Below are 27,053 nucleotides of genomic sequence, written 5' to 3' on the forward strand. Positions count from 1 at the left end.
CACAGGGTCTCCACCGGGCAGTTCAGTGGCTCATCGGGCTCCTGCGGTCCCGAGCGTCGTGGAGGTTTGACCGGCTAAGTGCATCTCCGGTGTCCATCGGATCCAGTTAACATTCCAAGACAATTATGAATCAGCGACACACACCCCCAACACACACACACAGTATGTATGCGTGTGTCTCATTCTACTCGCAGAGAGACAGACATACATAGAGTACAGTGCCAAATTCCACTAGACACACACAATATAACACACACACTATAACAATATAGACTCCCATGCAACCTCAGCAGGAAGTATACAGGCTGGCGAAGGCCCACAACCCCTGTCGCGGTACCTTAAACTCCGCGCGGCTAACTCGCAACGTACACGCCGTCGTAGACGTGCGCTCTCTCAAAAACACTGCGTCGGGTCAACTCGGATCCCATGACAACGCACGGGCCAGGTCGGGCCGGAGGGCCCCCGTGAGCAATGTGCCGCGCAGATGTCGCTGAGCGCCGGGAATCATGGGTTTTGGAAGCCACCGCCTCTGTTTTAAATCACCCCGTCACGTCGAGGATCAAATAATCAGACGCGCGCGCCGTGGCGGCGTGGCTGCGCTTTAAAGGGCCGGCGTTCACGAAAAACAACGTCCCGGGTGCCCAACCCTAGTCTGTGGCCTAATTCGGAACCAAAGTCCCCGCGGGGCTGGGTTGCAACATGGGGACGTTGCCCACGTGACACAACGTAAACATACAGCGCGGAGGCGATGCGGCAATGGAGGTGAACGGGGTGCGTATGTTTTCGCTACGAGCGCAGGGCGAGTTTAAAATACAAATGAATCCTGGCAGTTCATAATGTGCGGTGTGCGTCTGGACTGCAGAGGTTTTCAGGCTGAGCAATGTGTGCGCGTGGCTGTGTCCCCTTGTGACTGTATCTTAACCATCTTATCGAAGAGTCTCCACCTAATTCTTCTGAAGTAAATTGTGCTGAATCATTGCCCGAAATGAGAAGACTGCTGCCCCTGGTTTCTCTCTTGCCGGCTCACTCCGTTGCCATGGAGAGACTCAGGAAGAGGGAGGACTGAAAAAGTGAGAAGAATCTGAAAAAAGAGACTCCGGGGGAAAAAACCCCTGGGTAGGCAGAGCAACTGGAAACGTATAAAAGAAGAAAAAATGAAAATTGTTGTATGTGTTGTGAGTTGGGATTCCTACTTATTATTGGCAAACGTCAGTCTGGCCTTTATTTGGACATCATTAATCGTCTCCTTGTTCGAGACCGAACTCAATATCAACACTTGGGGTTCAGATGGATCCACCACTTCATAGAGATATTTTCAGCCAGTACTGAACACCGGCACATGCATTTAGTTTAAATTCAAAGTATGTGTCATTGCGATCAGAGGCCCATTGGTTGTTTTTGCTTCCGTCGAATGACCTAGCTAAATTAGACCAATGGGAGGACAGCCCAGTTCCAACCCAATCAATTAATTAGACAGGGTAAAAAAACAAGCTAGTCAGTTAGATGCTGAAGAGCCAATGGAGGTTGTGTACAAGAGGCAACGAGCAGAGAGGACGTTTGAGTCATTCTACCGACTGACGTTTTGCCTGAATGACAGACAGACAGCAGGGTAGAAAGACAGGCCGATGGATCCCGGACATTTAGACGGACGGATCAACAGATCCACTAGGATCGGGACGTGCTGAGGCGCTGATCCCAGCCTACCCAGTTACAAGGCACGGCAGCGACCTTGGCCGACACTGTGGCCAGTTACTGGGACACTGGGGGGGAGGTGGGGGGGGGGGCACTCACGTTTCCATGATAGAGGACCGCGGACCAACCGGGACGTGCACACCAAGCTCTAAATCCACCAACTCTAGGATGTGTCTCATCGGTATCACCGGCCAAAATATTTGCCCCATCTGTCATTTAGACAGGCAGCCCCAGTGTAACTCCGCCTGACATTTCAGAGAGGGCCGAAGTTAAAATAGATATATTAAGGGAGACAGCTAGTACTGTAGCCTACTTTATTGTATCAAATTACAGTACATCGATGCCTCCGGTCGAGGACTGATATCTACTTTTAAATGACTTTGTCATACGACTAGCCGCTGAGCTTGATACTGACGCGAAGCTTGTGGTATTGCCACACAGACTGAACGAAGCGTAAGCCTATGGAATCCATTCGATCCTCTCTAAATCGCAAAACGTTCAATTGCCCCCCACCCCTCCCGCCGACTGGTGTTCAGATATATTGCAGCGGATCACATGCCCCATTGCCTCCCTACTGGGCTCTGATCAACGCCTCCCCCGAGGCTGGAGAAGCCGGTTTAAAGGTCGCCGAAGTCTTTGCTTTAGGGAGCAGGGGAATCCGACGATCCATCGAAACCCATTTGTGGGTTTTTGAAACGAGCCGTTCCTCCGAAGGAAGGCTCTTTGTGTTCGTTCAGGCCTCTTGGTGTCGCTTAACCCGATGAACCTGCTGTAAGCACGCCAGCCCTGCGCTCCAAGTTAACACCCTCTAAACGGTTCTGTAAAAGGCGCCGCCCCGTTAACGCTTAGCGGCGTGGACGGCCCGGCCGGGCGGACCGATTCGGAGTTGTCTCGTGGAAACCGCTGGAGAGTATGCGCCTACGACTGTTCATATGGGGCAGCCTGAGAGACCAGGCTGGCGGCGGACAGACGTACTCGTTGAAGACGAGGTCGGGGGCGAAGTAGAGCATCTGCCCGTTGGTGTGTTTGTAGGACCGCCAGCTGAGACAGAAGGACGAGAGGCACATCCAGGAGTACTGGATGAGGGTGATTTGGTCCTCAATGGGCAGGCCCCGGAAACCTGCCGAGAGAGAAAGGGGGGGAAAGAGAGGGGGTGGGGGGGGGGGGGGGGATCATTGATTTTATTCAGTTAGATCCAAAGACGTTGTACAGTGAGTCCCCAGACTAGCCCATGAAGCCTGTTGAATTTAGTTGTTGAGGGGGCTGATTGGAAGATGAACAGTGGGCAGCACAGATTCTTACATGATCACAGTAGATCCTGTGTGGTTCAGGTATAACAGATTCTTACATGATCACAGTAGATCCTGTGTGGTGCAGGTACAACAGATTCTTACATGATCACAGTAGATCCTGTGTGGTGCAGGTACAACAGATTCTTACATGATCCCAGTAGATATACATGATCACAGGAGGTATAACATCCAGCAAGGCGTTCACCCAAACTCACTATGGCATTTGTGCGTGTGCATGTACATGTACATATGGCTTGACGCCCAGCACTAACATTTGTTCAGACATGAACCGACTGCTGGAGAGTCCTCAGACGTCTTCTAGCTGGGGGATAATGACAACGCTGTGAAACCTATTGTTTTAGCCAAACGGGTTGGTAATGTTCAGTCTAATTTGAGCAAAGTAAAAAAAAAAAGCATTGTTTTCCCTGTAAGTTGCACTGCTATATGCAGTCTCACTTAAACCCACAAGCCTGCCCGTTTCACCCAGAGACTTGACACTGCATGTTTTTTTTCCCACTGTTGGAAAATCTTTGAAAATTGTATTCTCATTAACCATTGGTCTTAACAGCAACACCCATAATACAGTGTAAAGACTTTACTCTAAACACTGAGAGATGGTGGAGTTATTCAAATATCCTTTACCAGTCAAACAAATAACCCCAACTGCTTTTTTCCCATATGTTTTACATGACATCCCCAACAAGACAAAAATGCTGCCCATGGTGAAACCTTCCTGAACTTAATGCTTTTCTGAAATTCAAAAGACTAACGCTTTTCCAAATAAAACAGGAAACCAGGCAAGCCTAGTTCAGCAGGCCCGCAATAAAATGCATTAATCGTGCCCCCTCGAGAATCAAATCTGGGTTGCCCACGCGAAAGGCATTGTCGTTAACCACTACGCCACCAAACTGTACACATGCCAGGCATTAGTATGGCCTCTTTGCATTATATTATTTTCACTCATTAACATCACACCAAGATTGAATATTTTGTTAGACATCATAAACTACCGTTAAACTGAGTAACTTTTCATTTTAAGTTTACCTCCACCACAAATAGTATCTATGAACTGTATGACTTTTGCCACTGGCCATTTTAAACGCTTATTAGCCATTCAGGAATTACATTGATACAATAACTACTGTATCAATATAGGTGACGACAAAAAGACGAGAGAATCGTGTAGCCAGCGAAGTGTTTGTCTATCCTGAACAAATCCTGAGACATAATTAGAAAATCCACCAGAAATAGTCGCAATATAGTAAGCGGTTTAATTTTAGGCTTCCCATAATGTATCTACTCAACCAGTAGATATGTATCTACTTGTTTCTACTGGTTGTAGCCAGCAAGGTTTGTCTATCCTAAACAAATCCTGTTTTGCCTCTGGCCGTTTTTACCAGCTAATTAGCCATTTGTGAATGACATTATCTATCAATAAAGGTGACGATAACTAGTGATGGCCTTTCAAGGCATCATTAGCGTTATTTTAGCAGCAGGATATTATGCTGGCAGCACTCAGATTTTCTTTATCAAAATAAAAGCTATAATTGAAATGTATTAGGCAATATAGTTAACAATCTAGTCTGTGAAAATAAACAGACAAGAATAACATTGGAACGGACATTAAACATAAAATGTACAGACAAGATTAACGATATTAACTTATATAGTTCAATGATGGCTTTTATTTAGAAAAAGAAAATCTGAGTTAGCACTGCTAGCATAATATCCTGCTGCTAGAAGAACGGTAATGAAGCCTCGAATGGCCATCACTAATGATAACTGACTTTTTTTGTCAAGTGAAAAGACTGCAAAGTGTTTGTCTATCCAGAACAAATCCTAACATCCACCAGAACCGTTTTATTTTAGGCTTCCTATTACGTAGCTACATAAAGTTGTAGCCAGCAAAGATTTTTCTGTCCTGAACCTCAGGCATAATGGATTTAGACCGTTACGGGAAGCGAACGTGGGACCTGTTGTTCCAGAGCCCGCGTCTCTAACCACTACGCTATTTAACAAGGGTCAGTAAGTGGGTCGGGCCGGCTCCGCTTACGCGGTCCAGCAAAAATATGTTTCTATAGGCAAAGCAAGTCCCGCAACTTTACTTCATGTAAATATACCATATAGTTTTACACAAACCCCCCCTAAGGCTAGTCTTTTTTGGCCTGTTGTGTGGGCCCTTAAATAGAAGCACAGGAGGGATGCCAAACTCTCACTGCACCTCCCTCACAACACTACATTCAAACTACTACTCGTGCTACATGGTATATGGGCCAAACGAGGACATGAATGCAGCAACTGAAAGTGACTTATCGGAGCTTAGCCACTATTTCAGTCTCTGCATGTCAGTCGGCCGCCCATGGAACCACTGCCAAGCCTGTGATGTGTCACGGTATCAATTCATTGTTCAATTAGTATGTGGGCTGCATTGCTGGCTGTGCCTGTGGCTCCCCCCCCCCCCTCTTTTTCTTTAAAGGAGCTATTCATTTGGTTCAAATGCCTGGCTTAATGTACATCAATGGCGCTCCCCAGAAGAATCTGTAACAGGGTGTAAGCTGATTAATGAAAGATTCAATTTTGGGTTGACTTAAAGCACAATAGGAAATCCATCACTCAAAACTAGAGGACGAAAAGCCGCCACGGAAACTCTCGACAAGGCTAGCACTGTGGCCTACGTACACGACACAGCTAACAGCTAACCCTGGGCTGGGTCACACAGCAGTACAAGACCTGTTCATAGCAACAATAAAGACCAGCCAACTGGACTCAGAGCTTCTGAGCTGTGTTAGTTTGGCCTTGACCGAAATGTAAACTGAAGGCAGTGGATCTTGCTTTCAAAGTCAGAGAGAGGTGGAGAGAGGTAGCGGGCGAGTTTGGTTTTGACCTATTGTCTGTCTGGCTTCCTATTTATACACCCGGATACAGCAAGCAGAAACCCTGGAGGAGGTATCAAATATTTGCTATACAGCAAATGAAACCACATTAAATAGGTACCTGTGACTACGCCTGTAGGGCATATTTTAAACATCTCCCCAACCGACAGCTTTTCTGAACTTGTTCCTGCATCCCCCATAACAGGGTTTATTAGAGGGAGTTTACCGTGAACATGTTCAATTCACAGTATTTGGGATACACTGAGTGACGAAATGGATGTAAATGTGCTATGTCTCCAAATCTAAAATCTTGATTAGATTTTTGCCTTAAAATAGAACCCTGTCGTTAATCTCATTAAAGCGTCGCAGACTAATTTCCAAACAAGATGTGGGAAAATTACTGCTGTAAATATTCTGAAGGCGCAAATGTTAATAATACCACAGCAAATGTCAAAATATCCCTGAAGTAAACAATAGATGATACTGATTTCTCCTAACAGCCAATACGCCCACGCAGGAGATTTACCCGTGTCTCTGCCCCCAAGCATTTAGAATGCGGCAGGATTGAGTTGATCTAAGTTTCACGTTTTTCTCCCTTACCGAACCCCATTGAAGATATTAGAGGAAACGAAGGTGGCCAATCAACCCTATAATCCTAAACCCTGAGCGCTCTCTTTAGTCCCTAGCCACCTGGCATTCAGAGAACCACTTCAGACCTCTTCTTTGGTAGAACGACACCGACGACAGGAAGGGCTGTCCTTATTCCTTTCAGCAGTGGACACACAGAAAACGTCCCATCCCCGACCCCAATGCATAAATTCTGTGTCTAACCTGGAAGTACTTTGGCCCACTTGACCACACGGATCATCTGTTTCCCGCCCAGCTGGTTGAGGCTGGACAGCAGGTGGTCGGTGGTGTCTGGCTGGGTGTTGTCGTAGCCCGCGAACACCACCTCCGGCTCGATCAGCTCCAGCACGCTGCAGATGGAGGGCGGCATGTAGGGGGTGACCCCTCCGGTACCATGGGGCACCAGGGCGTTGGCGGCGTTGACGCTAAGCTCCTTCTCACCCGAGGTCAGGTACACCCCACCTCCACCGGAGCCCGGACACGCCCCCTCTTTGGTGGGGGTGGAGTCGTCGCTCACACCCTTAAGCTTCCCCAGCTTCTTGGACTTCCGTGCTGGAGGGAGGAAGAAACGCAACCATTTGTCAGACCTGTCACGATATTCCTCGTTATGTCGATAGAGACCAGGGGGAAGCTATTAATAGCTTCCGAAAAAAATGAAGAGACCACTGCAACCTTTTTCTTTCCTTTCCAAAAAAAAGTTGAAAAGGAAGGTTTTGAGTGAGGGAACAGAAGGGTTCAAACGAAGAGACCACTGCAAATTGAACGCTTCTGTTCTTTACTCAAAACTTTCCTTTTCACCTATGTTCTGTTTTCGGTTCATTAGTCCAGATCAGGCATGTCGGTACAATTTCAAGGTCTTCTTAATTTTCCAAAATATTTCTTTCCATTTATTTATTTTTTCTTTTTAAGGGTCAATTCACAGCAGCAACTCCCACTCGGGAGAGTCGATGTCAAGAAGCTCTTCTGAAGCGCGCCTGGCGCCGTCCTGTTTCTCGCACTGCTCGTTCAACCAGGAAATTGATACCAGAATCCTCGAGTTGACAGGCACTGAAGCCACCGCAAGGAGTCTCTAAAGTGCAGCGAGGCAAGGCAATCGCATCCAACCACATTCCCCTCAAGCCTGGGCGCTGCTGGTCAATTGCACCCCCCTATGGCCGAGCCCTGGGCGAAATCCGCTGTGTCAGTGTTTAAAAAAGGATATCCTAACAGCGCCGGTTTATTGCTGTCTTGAGGAAGTTGTTACGTTAGGGAAGTTATAAATTTCGGAGGGAGTGTTTCATGAAGTGAGTAAGGATTGGGAGACTGTCGTCCTTTGACAAAGTATTTTAAGGAAAACAATTATTCTGTATATTGCAATGGAGACAAAGGGAAAACCATGTTGCTGTATAAGCAAATCTATTTTGGTTCTCTGGTAGTATCCAAACATGGGATCACAAGCTAATATTGGCCTGCATACTTTCCCTGGCTGTGTATTCTACATTGGTCACTAGGTAATACAGGTCCCTTAGTCCCACAACACTCCCATTCCCCAGAATTTGGGGTGCTGTTTCAGATTCACCCCAAATACAATCAGAGGTGCAGATCTGGCATTCATGACTCCATACCTCCGAGGTTCATTCCGGCTTGGAGGCACTTCCGTACTCTGCATGCTGGGCAGTTTTTCCTCCGGATCTTATCGATGATACAGTCATTCCTTCCTGCACACAGGTAGTTGTGCTGGCCTAAACACAGACAGGCAGGAGGGCAGACAGGAAGTTTAATGGTGAACAAAACAGCAACCTGCCTGTGAAGTGATCAACCACGTGGAAGGCAATGGTGAATATGTTTTAAATAGGTAATTCACAGTAACGCATAGAACATATTCGTAGTGTGCAACAGCTTAAACTAGATATACATTTTAACAGCAAAGTTATCACGTTCAACATTATTACCTAAAGCCTTATAATTAGTACCTTTTAAACCTTATAATGCCTGAAACCTTATAAGAACTGCTGGTTCACTCAACTGGCAACTGCGGTCTTATCAGGAGCCCTACCAACGTTGGCTCCAGAACTGAGTGCACATGGGGTTATTCCACTATAACAACTAACGGTGACTCTGAATGATACGTGGATGCTACAACTAAATGCCAGTACGGATGGCTGAGGCATCGGGTGTGTGTGTGTGTGTGTGTCTCACCCTCCCTCCATCTCTCTCTCTCTCCTCTTTCACCTCTCTACCTCCTCCCTCTAGTCTCTCTAGCTCTCCTCTTTCTCTCCTCCCTCTCTTTGCTCTCTGACTAAGGCCTGAGGTGCTCCAGCCTCTGACAGTGACGCTAACAGGCTGAGAATCCCTCTCTGCCTCCCTGCCTAGCCCACAGCTAAACCCAATGATCTCATATTTAAGAGAGGCAGCTTCCGCACCACTGGTCCTGCACTGTACGGCTCCTCTCCTTTTCCTCCTCCTCTCTTCTCCTCCTCCATCCGCCCGTCTCGTTTTTTTTTTTTTTTGTAAACTCTCCACACGCCCACACGCACGTTCGTTCCCAGGGCCAAGGACCGCCAGGTTAGCGTGCCTTCACCGCACCACGGCCGCAACACACACACACACACACAAAAACACACGCTACGGTCTGACAACCTTCACCATGGTCACTGCCACAGGAAGTGGTTGAGTAGGAGAGAGGATACAGTCAGAATACAGGGCATGGTGATATTCGGTAAATCCATCTGATGTTAACCGTGCCTGAGCGTCTACGTGCGTGCGAGCTTCCAAGAGAGAGTGTGTGTGTGTGTGTGTGTGTGTGTGTGTGTGTGTGTGTGTGTGTGTGTGTGTGTGTGTGTGTGTGTGTGTGTGTGTGTGTGTGTGTGTGTGTGTGTGTGTGTGTGTGTGTGTGTGTGTGTGTGTGTGTGTGTGTGTGTGTGTGTGTGTGTGTGTGTGCGTGTGTGCGCGCGCGCATGTGAGCGTGCGCTTGCATGATTGTGCGACACCGTACAGAACGTGTGGTGAACATATTGTGGGTGCAGAAGAGGTGTGTGTGTGTGTGTGTGTGTGTTTTGTGTGTGTATGTAGTCTGGGCTCTGCCAGGGGATGGGAGAGGAGTAGAGTGGGGGTAGGAGGGGAGTGATAGGAGTGGAGTGGGGGAGAGACAGCAGCTGTAGCTAGCTCTGTCTCCCTCCAGTCCGCCACTATTTCTGGCTAAATCACATGACTCTTACATAAGCCCATTTTTCTTGCTCTAAAAAACAGTAAACTGCGACACAGGAAGCACACAACCCTAACCCCCCCCCCCCCCACCTCACCTCCCTCCTCTCCACACCCCCCCCCCGCCCACTCGCTGGGATGGTTCGGGACCAAATGTTGGATTCGGAAAACTCTACTTGGAGTCCTTCTGTCGAGTACGTAGCTCATTCCCAGGAATTTTGTTAATCATTGTAAGAGAGAGTCACACACTCCCGACATTTTGTGTTACAAACAAGTATGTGTGCTAAGTTAGTTACTGTGTGTTTTTGGGTTAGTGTTTTCTTATTACTAGAATTTGCTTAATGTATTAATCTGTTTTTCCAAGGATTTAAATGGCACTTTTTGTGAACTGGCAAATTATTTTCTTTTTAAAATCAGCTCTATATACAATCTGTTTGTTCACAAACTTATCAACTTAAATTACTCCACCACTTTTCCCATTTCCAGATCCATAAACTAGTCCTCCATTGACTGAAAAAGTATGAGCCATAATCCTCATAAAATCTGTGTTTTGTGTAGGCTAGCAAACACCTGATCGTTTTCAAAACTGTGTACATATCTATAGAACAAGGTGACTTGTATTAATATGGGACTGAGGAAACTGATGCAAATATGTTAACAAACATCTTCTTGTCCGGATGAGATTTACACAGTACAGAATGTAGCTGCATTTTGCCGTTTGTGGTGATTATTCCTCTCCATTACATTTACTCTATTAACAAAAATCCTTCCTGGAAGGGCAGCCAGAGGCATGAACTGATGCAATAGTGGACCATTAGAATTTTGTAATGTTTTAATAATAAAAAAATTAAAAATACATTTTATGCATATTCTGCATACTAATGTACTATAATTTTAGAACTGTAGCCGTAGCACTTTTAAGAGCTCAAATTGACCAACTCCAAGGGAGTTTTCTGAATGGACTTCAGTCATGTTTTCTTTTAGCTGCATCTGTGACATCACAATCTGGCAACCGGTCTATGTGCGAACCCAGCCTGTCAACTGGAACATAAAACAGTTATAGGGAGATTAACTGGGAAATACAGTGTCTCCTTATGGGCGCACACTTTCAATAATGACATCCCAACGCTTGTCATGGGTTGCCATATTCTCAGAATGTCCTCAAAAGAGGATTCTGAGAAACCCATGACCTCCACAGACTTGGGGTTAGGCCATAGAACAGTGCAGCCTTTAAACACTCTCTTTTTAAATAGTCTGAACTTGAGACTGTTGCTCGGGTCACATTTCTTGGTCATAGATTCTCCGGTGTCTGACCCACATTGAGTGAAGAGGCTTCGTCAAAGACACTTGTTGTGGCGCTAGGCTAGGCTAGGCTATAGTTACCACTTAGTTCGTACCTCACTTTTGTGGCGCTAGGCTTGGCTATAGTTCGCATTTACCTTGCTCTGCACACACACACACACACACACACACACAGAACAACAATGACAGTTCTGCCAGTGACATGTCTGTCTTTGCCAGGTGTTTTCTTTAACCACACATCCAACACATTTGACACAGAAGGCCGCTAGCGTCATGCAGCTGTGTAATTACTGTTGATGTTGGATTTAGCCAGAGTGAACATGAAATGGCATTCACAAGAGAAATAAAATCATGTTATATCTCAGCTTGATGGAAATTATAGAAAACTCAACTTTATACATCAGAGAAACTGTAAAATGAATTGTAAAATGTTCCAAAGAAGTCTGGAAGAACATATGTAAAGCCCAACATACTACCATGCATTTTTGAATATTGAAAGTGTTCTTTATCAAATAAAAAATGAAGTGTACACAACTTGGCCTACAAGAAATATTAAGTTGTGGAATGTGTGGACACATGAAAGTCAGCTACGCCTCCTATATTCTGGGAATGTGAAACAAATAGGTGGGTTTAAGGACAATGTGTGTTCAACTTTTAAGGATATCCTGGCATATGATTTCCCCAATACTTTCTCTATTGTTTATTTAGGAAATATTCAGGATGTGAAAAGGGAATGTGATTGGTATATGCTGAAGATCTTTGCAGCGGCCAGTAAGGAAGCTATAACAAGAAATTGTATGAATTTGACCCTTCCGGAACTTGATAATTGGCTAGACATATTAGGTGAAATGCTAAGAAATAAGGAATAGGATATTGAGGACAGACAGGAGACATGGACAGAAGTTCCCAGCGTGCTCCTATCAGAGTGATCGTTAAACCTCATGGCGATACAACCACACACACAGGCTGAACGCAGTGTCATTTTGTTTTCCATATTCAAAGAAAGTGGATAGGTACACACCCTGGAAAAGGCACAGAAGTGGGACCTTGGTTTGCCAATCAACTCCCACAGAGAGTTAATCATAAACCTATTATCTTCAAACGTCAAAAGAATTCGCCAACAGGCTTCAACAGTGTACCTGTTACCCTGCTTATTTATAAACCCACATTACTGTATGTCATTGTGACACAAATGTGTACATTTATGAACTTCTTGTCATATTAAGTGTAGTCTGCATCAGCCCCCATTGGATATTCTCCCTACTGTATCCTCCAATCACACACACCCTCATCTGCATAGCTGATGTTGGTGACTTCCGTGAGGCACACATTTTAAATAACTTCTGTTTGGGAGGAGGGAGCAGCGTTCCTGATATTTAGAAGAAGAAAGAAGTGCCTGCCTGCAGGCCAAAACAAATGTGATTCCTAGTCCAAACTAAACAAGGAAACTGTAAACATGTCATCCCATGGGCCAATCAATGAAAGGTGAAAATGCAAGATGTGTAATTCACACTCAGATCTACTCAAAATAATGCCAGGGATGTCTGAGATATCACATGGGTTAAGGTGACTCATATCCCTTAACGTGTGTGCCAAATCTCACATCACTGGACAATAAATATGTGGTTGATATGAATATTCTTGCACATGCTGAGTCTTGAAAGCATTTGGAACATGTGCCAGATAACGCATACCAGCATTTATATTGGCCAGAATGTCCCTCAACAGGCCATAAGGTCAAATATGACCTGCCAAATAAATGTTTGGGAAAATAACTTAAAACGCTGCTCCTCTAGCAACAACGTATTGATCTGAATTAAATTTGAAATGCCACATCTACAGACAAAGGTCACGCAACACAAAACTTTTCAGAATAGTACATAAAATGTACATTATTGACTTATACACAATTACTTTGGCTTGGCACAAATGCATTTACTTAATCAGTCACGGATATTCATATTGTCACAACAATCCACACACGCGCCGCAACACAACTTAAGCAGAAACCTTTCTTTCGGTCACAGCATAATGTACAGGTGTTAAATCTCTTTATCTGTTTGACACAAGGGATATGAGTTTTACTAACCCACACAATATCTCAGACACCACAGCCAAGATTTTGGGGGAATGATGTGGAAGGAATACAGTTTGTTGTTAATATGTAGTGAATATATTTGTTCACGACAATTAAATTGGGGAGGGACTTACCTTCCTAGTTTGCGTTTGTACACACCAATGTCACATGCAATATCTCAGATGCCACTGGTGCTATTTTTACAAATCCTGGGTGAACGTCTTGTCTATGTTAACACGAGTAGAAGTGTTGGCCCAAATGGGCAGTGCATCATTCATGGGGGTCCACAACTTTAGGGTTGGCCATTTTTTTTCAAAGTCAACTGAATGACCCACCTCCTTCTCTGTTCTACATGTTATGGTATTTGTACTGTTAGAAATGTCACAATTCATAATAACATGCATAATGTAGGTGTAGGGTAATTAATGCTTGTATATTTGTCTTAACAGATCCACCCATATTAACATATTAACCCATCCACCCATGCAATTTTATCTTGTTTAATGTAGCACACACAGTCAATAATATTGTTTTTGAGGTCAAACAGCCGTAGTAGAAAGGTCTATAGTAAAAGAAAAAAAAAGGTCTACAATGCAAATGCATATTGCTAGCATACATACTCTAACAATTCAGACACACACACACACAAGATTCATATCAATACTGCCCGCTACAAAAGCCAACAACAGACAGATCGGCCCATGAAAACGCTGATAACAGTCCATCTGATCCACATGTGGCGGTTGTATTTGGTTAAACACAAAAGGTGGTTCCTGCCCGACGTCCCACGGCCCCGTAGCTTCTTTGCATTGATGTCAAAGAACAAAGGTGTCACGCCACACAGGAAGTAGGTGAGCGGGGATGTGGCTGGGTGCGCGCGCATCGTCACAGGCCAGTTTGAGTTTGGAAGGAACCGCTCCAACTTCGTTGGATATGAGCCGCCCACCCGCAGATATGATAAACACGCATAGCATTGCTGTCGGGGCCGTTACACAAATAGCTAGGGCCACTACCAGAACGCAACCAGTCATCTCCACTGCACAACACCATGGTGAACAAATGGGTAGCCACTGTGTTTGAAGTGTAATTCGGGGTCTGGACCTGAAAAAGTTGAATAAAAACTTGCATAGCATTTCCTTAAAAGGCCCCTGTAATGTACTGGGACTGCTGTTACGATTACTACCATTAATCGAACAGACACTAGTTGAAAGGGCGCTGGGTAACTATGGCAGTTTGCTTACTTAACTCATGGTTCTAAATCGGTTGCTATAATCTGCAAAGGAATTTGCTGTCGAGGCCTAGTGTTTTATCAGCACATGATCCACAGCTGTTGCTTTCTTTAACATTTGATGGATAGAACGGTTTTGTGAAAACAACAACACAATTACGCCAAACTATTTAACGTCGTTACTAGAGGCTTAAGGAGATTCTGCACCCTCAGTTGCTGTCTGGCTTTAAGATGAGATGAGATAAGCCAGTCGTTAATGGGGTCAAGGCAAGGGCACTGTCGTCATGGAGAATATACATAGGGCCGTGTGCGCGTTTCTACAAGTGCATGATCAAAAGCTGCTTTCACAGGGTTTCTAGATAGGCGGACTGCAATAAAGTAGGTCACATACTTAATACCTAAGTACCGGTCTTAGTGACTGTTAGGTTACATAAACCTGTGGGTAAGGATTGACTCGCTTTAATACACGGCACAATTGCTTACTGACCCCAGTTTTAATGGGACAGGTGGCATACACTGTATTGTGGCAACTTCAATAAACGTGAGCCTCATCCCCGCAGGCGGTCGCGCAGAGCACACGGGAGTCCGGCACGACAACTATTCAAAGTTGGTTTCAGCGGGAGTGGCCGTATCATTCGACGGGTGTGGCCTTACAGAGTAGCGGATTTGTCGTGCTTCGAGGTCAAAACGGGAATCAAAGTGGGTGCGGTACCGAATGGGTCGGTGTTTTCCGACGGTGACAACGTGAACACACGTGTTTTTTTTTTTTTGTTATGTATGCTTCGGCCTGACAAATATTCACACAAGCAATTAATGTTGTTTATCCGAGTTGTGTCTGCAGCAAAGGTTAACAGCAAGTGACCAGTGGCCCGTCCCCCTGCTAATTTCCCAGACAATTTCGCGCTGTGGCCTACACTAAGCTGTGCTGGAAAGCGGCAGCAACAGTCTTCTTCCTTCCAAAAAAAGCTGTGGCATCACAATGAACAAGTTTTAATGAAGCAGTAACTGTGCTGCTCTGCCCTTAGTAAGGGCTGTATTGAGAGAGCTCAGCTTTCCCAAAATGAGATTTTGGCATAGCAACTGGTGTGCAATAATTTGTTTGTCATCTTTTAACACCACCACTGTCATGATGAGCATGAATTTAAGCTAAATCCATCATAATTGGTTATGTAACAACATTTCAGTGGTGAAAGAACAGCAACCGAGTCCAATTAATAGATGGGCTCCTGATTCTGTGATTCATGGGGACCAGCTATGCCATGTTTGCATTACATTTGGTCTGATGTAGTTGTGAGCTATACAGCTCAACTGTAATCACTAACAGATTGCAAACCACACCTAGATCGCCCATTACCCTAATAAACAAAGGAATGTTGGTGAGGGAATTACTTCATTGTAAACCATATCTCGAAGTAGAAATATTTTCACACCACTTACATCAGCAAACAACCCCTCCTTAGCTACTGTAGCTAATTATTTTATACTGTTGGCAAAACCATCTAGCTAAGTTGACCTCGTCTAGCATGCACAGCTTGTTTTAGGTTGTTTTATTTAGTACACCTTTGTAGACATGATAAACTCGGAACGATTGTTATCTGAAATCAGTCAGAAGATCAACAACAATGTTATGCAACTTCTGATCAGCTGTATATAGCTTTATGCACATTACTTTTGATCAGCTGTATATCACTTTACACAAGTTACTTTTGATCAGCTGTGTATAGCGTCACGCATGTTACTTTTGATCAGCTGTGTATAGCGTTACGCACGTTACTTTTGATCAGCTGTGTATAGCGTTACGCACATTACTTTTGATCAGCTGTGTAAAGCGTTACGCACATTTCTTTTGATCAGCTGTGTAAAGCGTTACGCATGTTACTTTTGATCAGCTGTATATAGCGTTACGCACGTTACTTTTGATCAGCTGTGTAAAGCATTATGCACATTACCTTTGATCACCTGTATATAGCGTTACGCATGTTACACTAAGCAGCCAGCATACTGAGAACACAATAATTTAGCTATGTTGTATGTGCTGCAATTTAATAGCACCACATTAATTTAGCTTCACAGTGCTGATGTTCCTAACACTAGCAAGCTTAGCAAATCATGCTACTTATGGTGAAATTCTCAAACCACTTCTCAAACAATACTAAATACCGATCATTGGTGCACAAAGTTCCTTAACTAATTGCAAAAAAATATTTACTTGCTTATCCAAGAATGTCCAAGAATCAATTATAAATGTTACAGATATATTGGCCTAGATTTAAGTTATTTCAGCCTTTGTCAGGCAACGTCGGACACAAAAGTCCAAACGAGGGAGCTGCAAACTGTGTGACGTTATGTCAGGTCTATAAATATAAGTACTCGAGGCACCAAGCCTAGCTAGAGTTCTTACGACTGACCTGCAGGTCAACTTGCAAATATAACCTTTTATGCAAGTACTCAGATGACCTTTTCCGTTAATGCCCGATGAGACAGGACGAAGAAGTAACAGCAACCGAGCGAAAGCTAGGAAGGCTAGAAAGCCATGTCAGTGTTATGCTAACCAAGCTTGTGCCAGATTGGCTACGCAGCTAGCTTGGAACAGGCTCGGCAGGCCACACAGTACGCCATTAAGGTTGGCCTATAGAAAAAGAAGGTGCTGTTTGGGGCCCTCAACAGAGCAGAAGTCCACATGGAGTCCAGCTAACAAAGCAACTAACAAAGCACTGCTAACATCTAGTGGAGACCAGCTAACAAGAAAATAAATGGAGTACAGCTAAGAGGTATATATCCAGTCTTAGAGAGGACTTGAAGAATAGTTGGGCATGATGCTTGGCAACTGTGCCCCTGGACTGTTATTTCTAACCACTGCAGAAGGTGAAATAATGACAAAGCTTACAAATTAATATAATCAGGACAGCTAAAACTTCATAGGACGTAATGATTCCTCAGGAAGCTTTCTAGTTATTTTTTTCAATGAGAAGGCCATTTGTCTTAAACTAAATATTTCATACAAGAAAAAAAGCATTAACATGCATGCTGTTTCTCTTCAAACGACCGGAATGTTTTTTCATTGAAAAGAGAGATGTTTAACGGAACTGTTCGTGGGCGAACGTTTCCATAATGAATTAAATCCAATCAGGTTTTCGTCTGCTAGGGAATAATTTAAGTGGGTGTTGTGTACGTGTAGAAGTGAGAGGTTCCATTGTGGTCAGCATGGTAACTGTATTCTACAGCTACACTTACCAAACTGACAACTCAAAACTGTCAACTCACATCAATCCAATCCACAAATATAATGTCCAAACCACAAATATAACCTGAACTACAGAATACCTATGTCATTTTCCAGTTCAGTTCAGAGCCCCGCCTCCAAGTGCTGTAGCCCCAGACCCAGTTTGTACGACTCCAATGCCACACTAACAAACCTGAGACCAGCTTGTAGAATACTCGAGATTCATCCTTCTGAAAAGCTGAAGCCAACCTAAACAAAGACAGAGCTGCAATATCCCTGATTGCTGTGTCATTGAAAGGAAGCAGACCCTTCACAGTGTACACAGCGTTTTAATGGGAGCCAAAATGAGTAAAGAATACTAACTAGCTTTGGGTTGTAAATGGGTCTGAGACTCTGAGTCAGTAACTCAGTATAATGGGCAGAGACTGTTGGAGACCGTCTGACAGAGCTGTGCCTACAAGGCAGCTGAGAAAAATTGGCGTCCCTGAAGCGGGGCCACGCCGCCAGAAATTAAAAATTGGCTGGATTACCCCCCCCCCCCCCCCGCTGTAACGATGCCCATTGCTCTGTAGTCCCCTCTCATATCTCGCCGTGGACTCACAGACCAGGTTTATTCCTTAGAGTAGGGAGGAGGCGGAGAGGAGAACAAGGAGGAGAACAAGGAGGAGAACGTCTCCACACGTCCCACTTACACCTCTCTGGAGCTCTGTTCTGACACACCGCTTCAGCGCTTTCTCATTCTCCGTCTCTTTCTCCCATAGCCCTGCTTCTCTGCGTCGGTGTCACGGTCTGCGTCGGTGTCACGGTCTGCGTCGGTGTCACGGTCTGCGTCGGTGTCACGGTCTGCGTCGGTGTCACGGTCTGCGTCGGTGTCACGGTCTGCGTCGGTGATACGGTCTGCGTCGGTGATACGGCCTGCGTCGGTCTCACGGCCTGCGTCGGTCTCACGGCCTGCGTCGGTCTCACGGCCTGCGTCGGTCTCACGGCCTGCGTCGGTCTCACGGCCTGCGTCGGTCTCACGGCCTGCGTCGGTCTCACGGCCTGCGTCTCTCTCGCCGGTAAGCTTTTTTTCTCACTCCCCCCTTCCCTTTCTGGCTGTCTCAATTTAGCAATTTCCCATCGCTGTTCCTCTCTCTCATCTTCTATACCTTACTGTTCTCTCATTCTCGCTCTCCCTCTCCCATTCCTGTTTCTCAGCAGCTGTGCTAAGGTTAGGTAAGGTACTGCCAGCAGAGCTCGTTTGCCTATATTACTAATGCCTCACACACACACCTACATGTTAATTGTGCAACACTGCAGGCAGCATCATCTGGATGTGTGCATAACTCCAGTCCAACATTCAGCCCCCCCCCCCCCCCTCTAAATTTTAACAACCGACTGTTGTTGACCCGATGTGTTCCGTCCAGATGTGACACAATCTTCGTCCAACACAATTTGAAAGAAACAAACTGATAGCTGGTCCATTCCCTCCAAGCTGCACACATGGAGAGGGCTCCTAGGACTTATGTGCCCTAAGACTACTAGTTTGCAACCAACGCTTTCTCTCTCCTGCGACTGAGTTTAAACATTGTCCCCATTTCAATGCAACAAATCAACAACAACAAAAATCGAACTCTGCAAAAATAGGTCAGTGATTTTATGGTGTCTGAGTCATTGGGCATCGTAGTAGTCTTCCCTATGATCTGTCAAATCGGAGTGGTGTCCGTCAATATTTGTTGCTAGCTAGCATGTTTTTAGCCTAGCTATAGGTGAGACATTGGTCAGCATAGGCTGGTGGTTCCTACAGCGGCACCGAAAAATTAGCCTAATTTAATGTGGTTTTAGACATACAACATTCAAACTCTTTCATGCGCGAAGTGGGTAAAAAGCGGGATTCAAGAACTTTAAAACCAGAATACAAATCTAAGAATTTAGGCCTGCATTGAACACCTACTTTAGGCTATTATATATAAATTTAAAAAAATGATTAAAGATCAAACTTTTTACATATAGGCCTACAATATGCTCAAATGTCCACATTAGTCTGTTTTCTAAAACTGTAACTAATCGCTGGGGCACAGCATCAATGGTCAACTGTGAGTGAAGCTTCACTGAATTCTCACAACTTCAAGTTCCGCTCAAAATGACAGAGATGTGCTCAGTGCCCTGAGTGAAATGTCAGGGATCACTGGGTGTCACAGCGGTTTTAAGCGGTCTACAGATTCATACTCGGTATCACACTTGGAACTGAAGACTGAATACGCCTAGGAGATACCACCCTTAACCAATCTCACGTGGCCAAATCTAACGCCTGCTTTCTGCCTTAACAGCTGTGCGCGTGCTCACACACACACAGACACTCACAGAGCTCCCCAGCATCTGCTAAACTCCCTTAGCCTCCCCTGGGCACACTTGAGGCGGAATGATGGCATTTCTGATTCAATAATCCAAGAGACATAATCTGGTTTTATAGGGATACATATATTGTCTGTAAAAATCATCAAATGAATACATGTTTCGATAGGAATTGCCTGTAGATCCTCTGTTGACTGTGCGGAAAACCCCCACTGACTGCCCTGTTTATGCTTGCCTAAAAAGAGAGAGTTTGTGTGTGTGTGTGTGTGTGTGTGTATATTACGGGTGTGAATTATGAGTGTGTATTCGTGTGTGCGCGTTATTAGTGTCTGTTTTACATTCAAACACTCCTCTAAATGAGTTAGCCTCAGGCTGCATTCAGAAATGAAGAGTGCTTTATGAGTTGTTGCTAGTTTTCCCCAGCTGAAGCATTAAGAGATGTTATGGAACAACTATGTAGTGTATGACTTTATGTGAAGATGACAGTCATCTTCGGCCCCAGACGAAATTTTTTGAATTTTCGACGTGTTTATTTGTGACTGAAGGATACATCTCTGTTTAAAAAACAAACTATAAATACCTTGCAAGTAATTATCAAAATGGCGCCAGAAGCTCCAAAAATGTAGTCACTTGTAAACACCCGTCTACGACCTTCTTTTCGAACTTTCCTGGAGTTTGTTTGGACTGTCTGGTCTAGTGACTGCACTGTACACGTTTGTGTTGGGTCTACTTTTTCGCTGGCTCGGCACTTTCCACTGGAGGTTATTCTTCTGGTGGGTTGCTAACTAAGCCCTACGATGCTAACTTAGTATTGCGGTTTATGCCTGCTGATGAAAGTGTTGCGTTTTTCACCGAACAAAAATGGCTGACAATTACAGTATTTTTAAAGGCCGTTTTATGATCAGGCATATTTCTGTCCTCGAAACAACTTGTATTCAACAACCATATCCCGCAAACAGATTTACAAACAGAGGGTCTCTGAATTCAGGTCACACATCAAGGCATTACTTTAAACATAATATTAACGGGGTGAGGCCTGTAAATGTGAGGTCCTCCGACCCGAACAGGAAACTGTCCAGTAATCACCCAAGCCCCAACCCAAAAAGGAAAGGCGTATCATACTTTTCCTACCTTCTACAGCTCTCTTGAAGAAGACCTTGCAGCTGCCACATGTGACCACCCCATAGTGGCATCCGGACGCCTCGTCGCCACAGACCAGACACACCTTGGCAGTGGATGACGGGTGTCTCAGCGAGGCGCTGCAACAGAAACACATGCGAAGACGCCGGTTCAGTCTTTCACGCCGCCAAGATTCATTTTGCCCCCGAACTGGACGACAACAACAACAACAACAACAACAACAACAACAACAAAAAAACAGCATCGTCCTCCAACGGCAGCCCCGAACCGGACGCATCTGAAACACTGTGAATCGTTGACATTGTTTATGACGTCCAGCAGGGTGTAGCCACGCAATAGGGATCTCACTTCTCCAAAAGAGGAGACAGGCTTTGCTCTCATCAGATTTACTGTCGCGACTTGGAAATGTCACTGACAGAAAAACGTGGACAGAAAGGAGATTCCTCCAGGCGAAGGAAAACAAAAGGCAAGAAACTGCAAAGTGGAGTGCGTGTGTGTGTGTGTGCGCGTGTGCGTGTGTCTGTGCGGGGGCCCAGATGACAGAATACAATTTCAAGTCAGAAACAGCACAGCAGACAGTATGTTAAAACAAACGTGAACCTCGCAAGCTCTCCCCTTTACCAAAGCAACTGTTGAGGTCGAGGGTTCATCTGTGTAACACACCCAACGGATGATGATAAGCTATACAGGTCATCTGTGTAACACACCCAACGGATGATGATAAGATATACAGGTCATCTGTGTAACACACACAACGGATGATGATAAGATATACAGGTCATCTGTGTAACACACAACGGATGATGATAAGATATACAGGTCATCCGTGTAACACACCCAACGGATGATGATAAGATATACAGGTCATCCGTGTAACAAACCCAATGGATGATGATAAGATATACAGGTCATCCGTGTAACAAACCCAACGGATGATGATAATATATACAGGTCATCCGTGTAACATACACTGGTATTTAAAGTTAGACGACCTAGAGACTGACAGTATGTTTACACAGTGGCCAGACCAAACCTGACCCAATCTGACCCTACTCTTTGGTGGGTCACTGTTGGATTTCTTGCTCCATTGTTAATTGTTGTCCATATGGCAACTTAATGTTGACAGGTAGGTGGATCGTGTAGTGTCGCACGCATGTGCATAAACATACACACAGATACACAAACACACACACACACAGAGGCGCACACACACACAACCACAGATACATACGCACAAACCCCGACCTATGTGTAGATGTGATGATGATGATGATGATGATGATGATGATGATGATGATGATATTTGTACAGTCATGTCGTTAGTCATTAGAAAGTAGCCATGTAGACATTTTCTCAGAAATCGATTAAACGAGAGTTCCCCTACAGTGTATTCGTTAGGGAATGTTAAAGTTCCCAGAGAGTAATATTCTATTAGGCAGCAGCAATGACGGCTGAACAGAAAACCGCTATCCCTCATTGGTCAATAGGTTTTTTTGGACTGAGACGAGGTAATCGTGCTGTTTTCGGTTATGCTTCTGTGTGAAAATATAAAATGTGCAGTTCGCAGCGCTGGGAAAAGCATCGGGGAGGGAGAGGCGTGGAAGGAGAGGAGGACACGTTTTGCGCAAACATCTGAAAACGGAACAGGCTCAAGTGCTCCAAATACCTCGGCTGATTCAGCAGAGATCTGGTTATGTGACTGGGCTAAACTTGACAGTTTTGGAGGCAGAAATTGGGCAGCGACACAGCAGCTTTTAGTGGGAGTGTTTGAAAGTGACCCTCTGAAATGATCCACATGGAACTGAGTATGAATTGCGTGAGTAAAAGACGGCTGTTGTAACAGCAGTAACCATGCCTGGTTTCTTTCTCGTGGGCGTGCCATTCACTTGTGCCAGTTAGTGTCTACTCCGGATATTGAATTAGCTGTCACCGAAAGCGGTCTTTATAAAGCAGTGAGGTAAATACCAGATGACCTGGCTATGCTTTGTTTCTGTTTGTCTGGTTCTGCTATAACAATTTTGTACATGCTGTTTAAGGCCCCCCCCCTCCCCCCACCCCACACACACACACACACACACACACACACCAACACACACAGACACGTACATATACAACCGACTGCTGCCTCAAAATAAAAAACAAGAAAATAAGTACAAAACCTGGACAGGACGTATCGAGACATAAAAAGCGTCCTACCCCCAGTCCCACTTCTTCCCACTAATTACCGCTCATCTCAATCAATAGCAGGCAAGGTGATTGTCTGGTTAGCATTCTCACAACATCCTTCATCAAGCAAACATGCACATTCATACTCAGGCCCGGACAAACACACACACACACACACACACACACACTCTGGACACAACAAACACACTGGTTATAACACACACACACATATATAGAAGCACTGATCAAATTCACCCTCGTCTATTTACATACACATTCAATTTGTTCGGGTGCTTAGGAGTCTCTGGCAAAGTGTTTGGCTGTGTGTGTGTTTCTGGGGGGTGGGTGGCCCTATATATGATCAGCCTGTTAAGCAGACCATATTTCCCATGAACCCGTCATCTTTTCCAAGCCAATATGCACTATCAGTAAAGCGATACTGACGTGCCAGTTGCTGCGCCACGTCCAAATAAACCCGTACGCCCCCGCAATCCTCCCTCCCTCCCTCCCGCCTCGCCACCGGCCGGGCTCCCACAAGGTGACTTCCCTGTCCCGTTAGGAGCAATTTAGGTCATCCTCACTCCCTGCTTATGAAACGGGCAGGCAGGCAGACAGACAGCGGGCCAATCCTAGCCGCAGTGACTGTGCAGTGTGGAAGACCGAAGAGGAGAATTCTACAGGAAGCCAGTGAGACACCAAACACCTAGCCCCAGTCCACACAGTGGTGTAGTTACCAACATACAGTTAGCTGTTGTAGATATAGACGTGCCTGTGTCTCAAATTGCGCTCTTTTTTTCTATAGGCTCCCATCAAAATTGGAACACATCTCTCTCCACTCACACTGCATATCTGGAAACGTGGCTGGGAATTTAGTTTAATGTTCTGAATAGACTGGATTGGGAATCTAACACTTCACAGTTGGTCAGTCGTCTTTAAACAACATAACTTTGCCGTTTAAAGAGTCTGTTAAATGTCTACGGAGATAAAGACGCAGTCACCACTCAAGATCTATTGTGCTTTTAACTGAATCGGAGTAACCAGGGCTAGCTCCAGTACCGGTTGTTTATTACTATGATCTCAACCTCTTTAAATACCAGAGCCAGATATTAGTGTCATCCTTCCATCTGCTCCTGGCTCAAAACTGTGCCAACGATAAAATGTGCTTTACAAGGCTGCAGATAGAGGCTAACACTAGTAGTCGGCCATTTTATGTTTACATTTGGCTATGGTAATAGCTTGACAAACGGAATAACTTTTTGATCTGTGAAAATTATATACACGCGCTGCGCATCTCCTTTCGAAACATGATGAAGCATTCTTTTCAATCCCCTTCAGTTTTGAAACATAAAAACAAAAAAAAACTTGTCTTAAAGTAAATTTGAATGCACAACATTATAAATATTTGTGCTGTTTGGTGTACAACACCAGCAGCATTGTACCCCACTGCTGGCTAGCCTCTAAAGCTAAGCAGGGTGAGTTCTGGTCAGTTGCTGGATGGGAGACCAGATGTCACTGCAAGTGGTGTTGTAGGGCGAGTAGGGGCATTCTACCTGCTGGTCTGAATATCAAATCTCACAACGAGTGTTTGAGACCCGGCTTGGCTGACTGTCTGGGCCTTTCCCTCTGTCTCCCACTACATACCTGCCTTCCCTTTCTAGTGTCCTGTCATTAAAATTGTAAAAAAAAAAAAACTGCCCAAATTGGCCAATAACATGCGGCCAAACACGATTTGTCTTGGAGGTGTGGTTTGCTGTGGGTGTCTCTTGCTCTGGCAGGGACACAGCCACCTGTCAGACCTTGAAGAAGGCACACAACCAGCTGTTTTCATTCCAATCCAACCCAATCATGGGCTGCCGTACCACTAACAAGAGCAGCAAGTCCAGCTTTGTTACTGATAGACGTTTTATGGTTGAGGACCTCTCCACTCTTGACTCTAGTTATAAACAGCCATGTAGTTTGCCATTGGCTGCCCAGTGCCCTAATGTGTAGCTACGGATACCAATGAAACCGGAGGAGATGATGGGGGGGCTGTGGAAGAATTGCAGCTAGCTAGTGAGCTAGCCTGCCTGGCTAGCATTACGAATGGTAGCTAGCTAGTAAGCTAGGCTACCTGACTAGCATTACAGTTGGCGTCACAACACGTGTATAGTAGCGCTACTGAAGGCCAGTTGTTTCAACGGCCAGCAAGGTGATGTCTTCTGGCTATCTACTGTATCACAATGGGACTGCATTTGCTGTTAGTCTCAACTTTGAATTGTAGCCCGTTTCAGCTTTTGTAGATGTTCAGAAACATTCCAGAGCAAAGTAGGAGTTGCACACAAACCTAGCATTAATGGTGCTAACTGAGGACATACAAATTAAGGGACGGTGTGTTATTTATTGAGGGAGGCCGGCTGGTCAAACTCAAGGTAGCAATAAGGAAAATGCATCACACCTCCCCAAAGTAAACAATATTACCACTAGACACTCCCCTCCAAACACAGGGAAGTACCATAAAACAAGGCAGGGGAAGGAAAGAATAAATGTTATTAAGAAAACCTGCAAAAATCACACTGCCCTCCCCTCTGCCTCCCCCCCCAAAAAACACACAACCCTCCCCCTAGTTCCAACACCCACCCCCATTTCTGAACAGCCCCCACACCCGAATAAGAATCAACTTGTTAATGTCAGTGAATAGTCCAAAGATGTCATCACAACAGTGTGGCGCTAGCCACAACAAGGATTAGCCACCTAATTCCCTGTCATACCCTCATGGACACCTATCCACCCCCTGCTTCTCTCCGCTATAACTACTCCCCAGGTCACTGGTGGAAATGAGGACATTTTCGCAGTCAATTTACCTGGTAAAAAATAAATGGCACCATATATATGGATTAATTCATGAATTAATACATTCATTAATCCCTTAAACATAATCTTACAACAATCTGCCACCAGCAGACATGCTCCATACAGGAAACAAATATAATAACTTATACATTTTTATTTCAACATAAATTATTAGACCCAATCCTTTAAAGGTATATGTTTCAAGAAAAGATTGGTATGAAGTGAAAGAAGGTGATATGTTTAAGGCTCTACTCCTGCCTTTGCAGGATAAACACTGGTTTTATTATCTAATCAGTGACATTCAGATCTGGGACACAAGATGAGTGCAATTAACTACCAGGTACTTACAAAAGAGTTTCAGCCTTCCAGGACTGAAGTTGCTCTCTTCTGGTCTAAGATGGACCAGGGAGTTTGTCTAATGACCCTTGACCTAAGTCTCTTTTACTTCCAACATGTATCCTTGAGGACTAAGGAGAACTCAAATGCTACAAGATCAAATGTCTTATCCCCCCCCCCCCATTCTCTTTATTTTCCCTTCCAAAATGTCCCAAGGCAGCAATTGTATTTTTATTGTTTGTGGTCTATGTTTTATCTCCAAAAAACCACGACACAATGTATCCTACACCAGCCATCCCATCGCAAAGATCTCTAGACAGATTAACTTGAGTAAACAACCTACTTTCTCCTGCAGCCTCACTGTATATGAATATGTAAAATGTGTCTGGGATCGATTTCCCCGGCAATGTATTTCACAAGGGACACTTATTCTGTCTCACAGGAGTACATGATAATAGGAAAACAAGATTAGACTGAATTCCGGGTGTGAAGCCAAATAAAGGCGGACTCACTAACTGAAGCAAATGTGTTACTGGGCCACAACAGGACAGATGTTTGAGCTCAAACTGGACACCAGGCTAATTTGGACGTCACAGTAGGCGAGTACTGAGAATGCCCTGAATGGTTGAAATACCGAGGCCCCTGTGTAAATGCTTTGTCAGCATGAGATAAGCTCAAGTGAAGGTTGTGTGAAAGATATAGTGGTGGTAATAGGCTAGTGGTTAATCTCCAGGGATGAGCTCAACAGTTA

General features: G+C 44.8%; 1 protein-coding gene across 2 annotated transcripts in view; it reads right to left on the minus strand.

Annotated features, from left to right (window-relative positions):
• The window catches only part of nr3c2 (nuclear receptor subfamily 3, group C, member 2), a 74,455-nt gene that overhangs the window by 9,236 nt on the left and 38,166 nt on the right, over window positions 1–27,053 (minus strand). Inside the window, exons 3-6 of one of the 2 annotated variants that reach the window (XM_010888292.4) lie at window positions 20,963–21,090; window positions 8,089–8,205; window positions 6,689–7,036; window positions 2,668–2,812 (exon numbers count right to left, since the gene is read on the minus strand). In XM_010888292.4, the coding sequence (XP_010886594.2) occupies window positions 2,668–2,812; window positions 6,689–7,036; window positions 8,089–8,205; window positions 20,963–21,090 (738 nt within the window). Of the gene's footprint in view, window positions 1–2,667; window positions 2,813–6,688; window positions 7,037–8,088; window positions 8,206–20,953; window positions 21,091–27,053 lie in introns of both variants that reach the window. The other variant, XM_010888291.4, reaches the window with a different exon arrangement.

This window comes from Esox lucius, chromosome 25 (genome assembly GCF_011004845.1).
Source record: "Esox lucius isolate fEsoLuc1 chromosome 25, fEsoLuc1.pri, whole genome shotgun sequence".
NCBI lineage: Eukaryota > Metazoa > Chordata > Actinopteri > Esociformes > Esocidae > Esox > Esox lucius.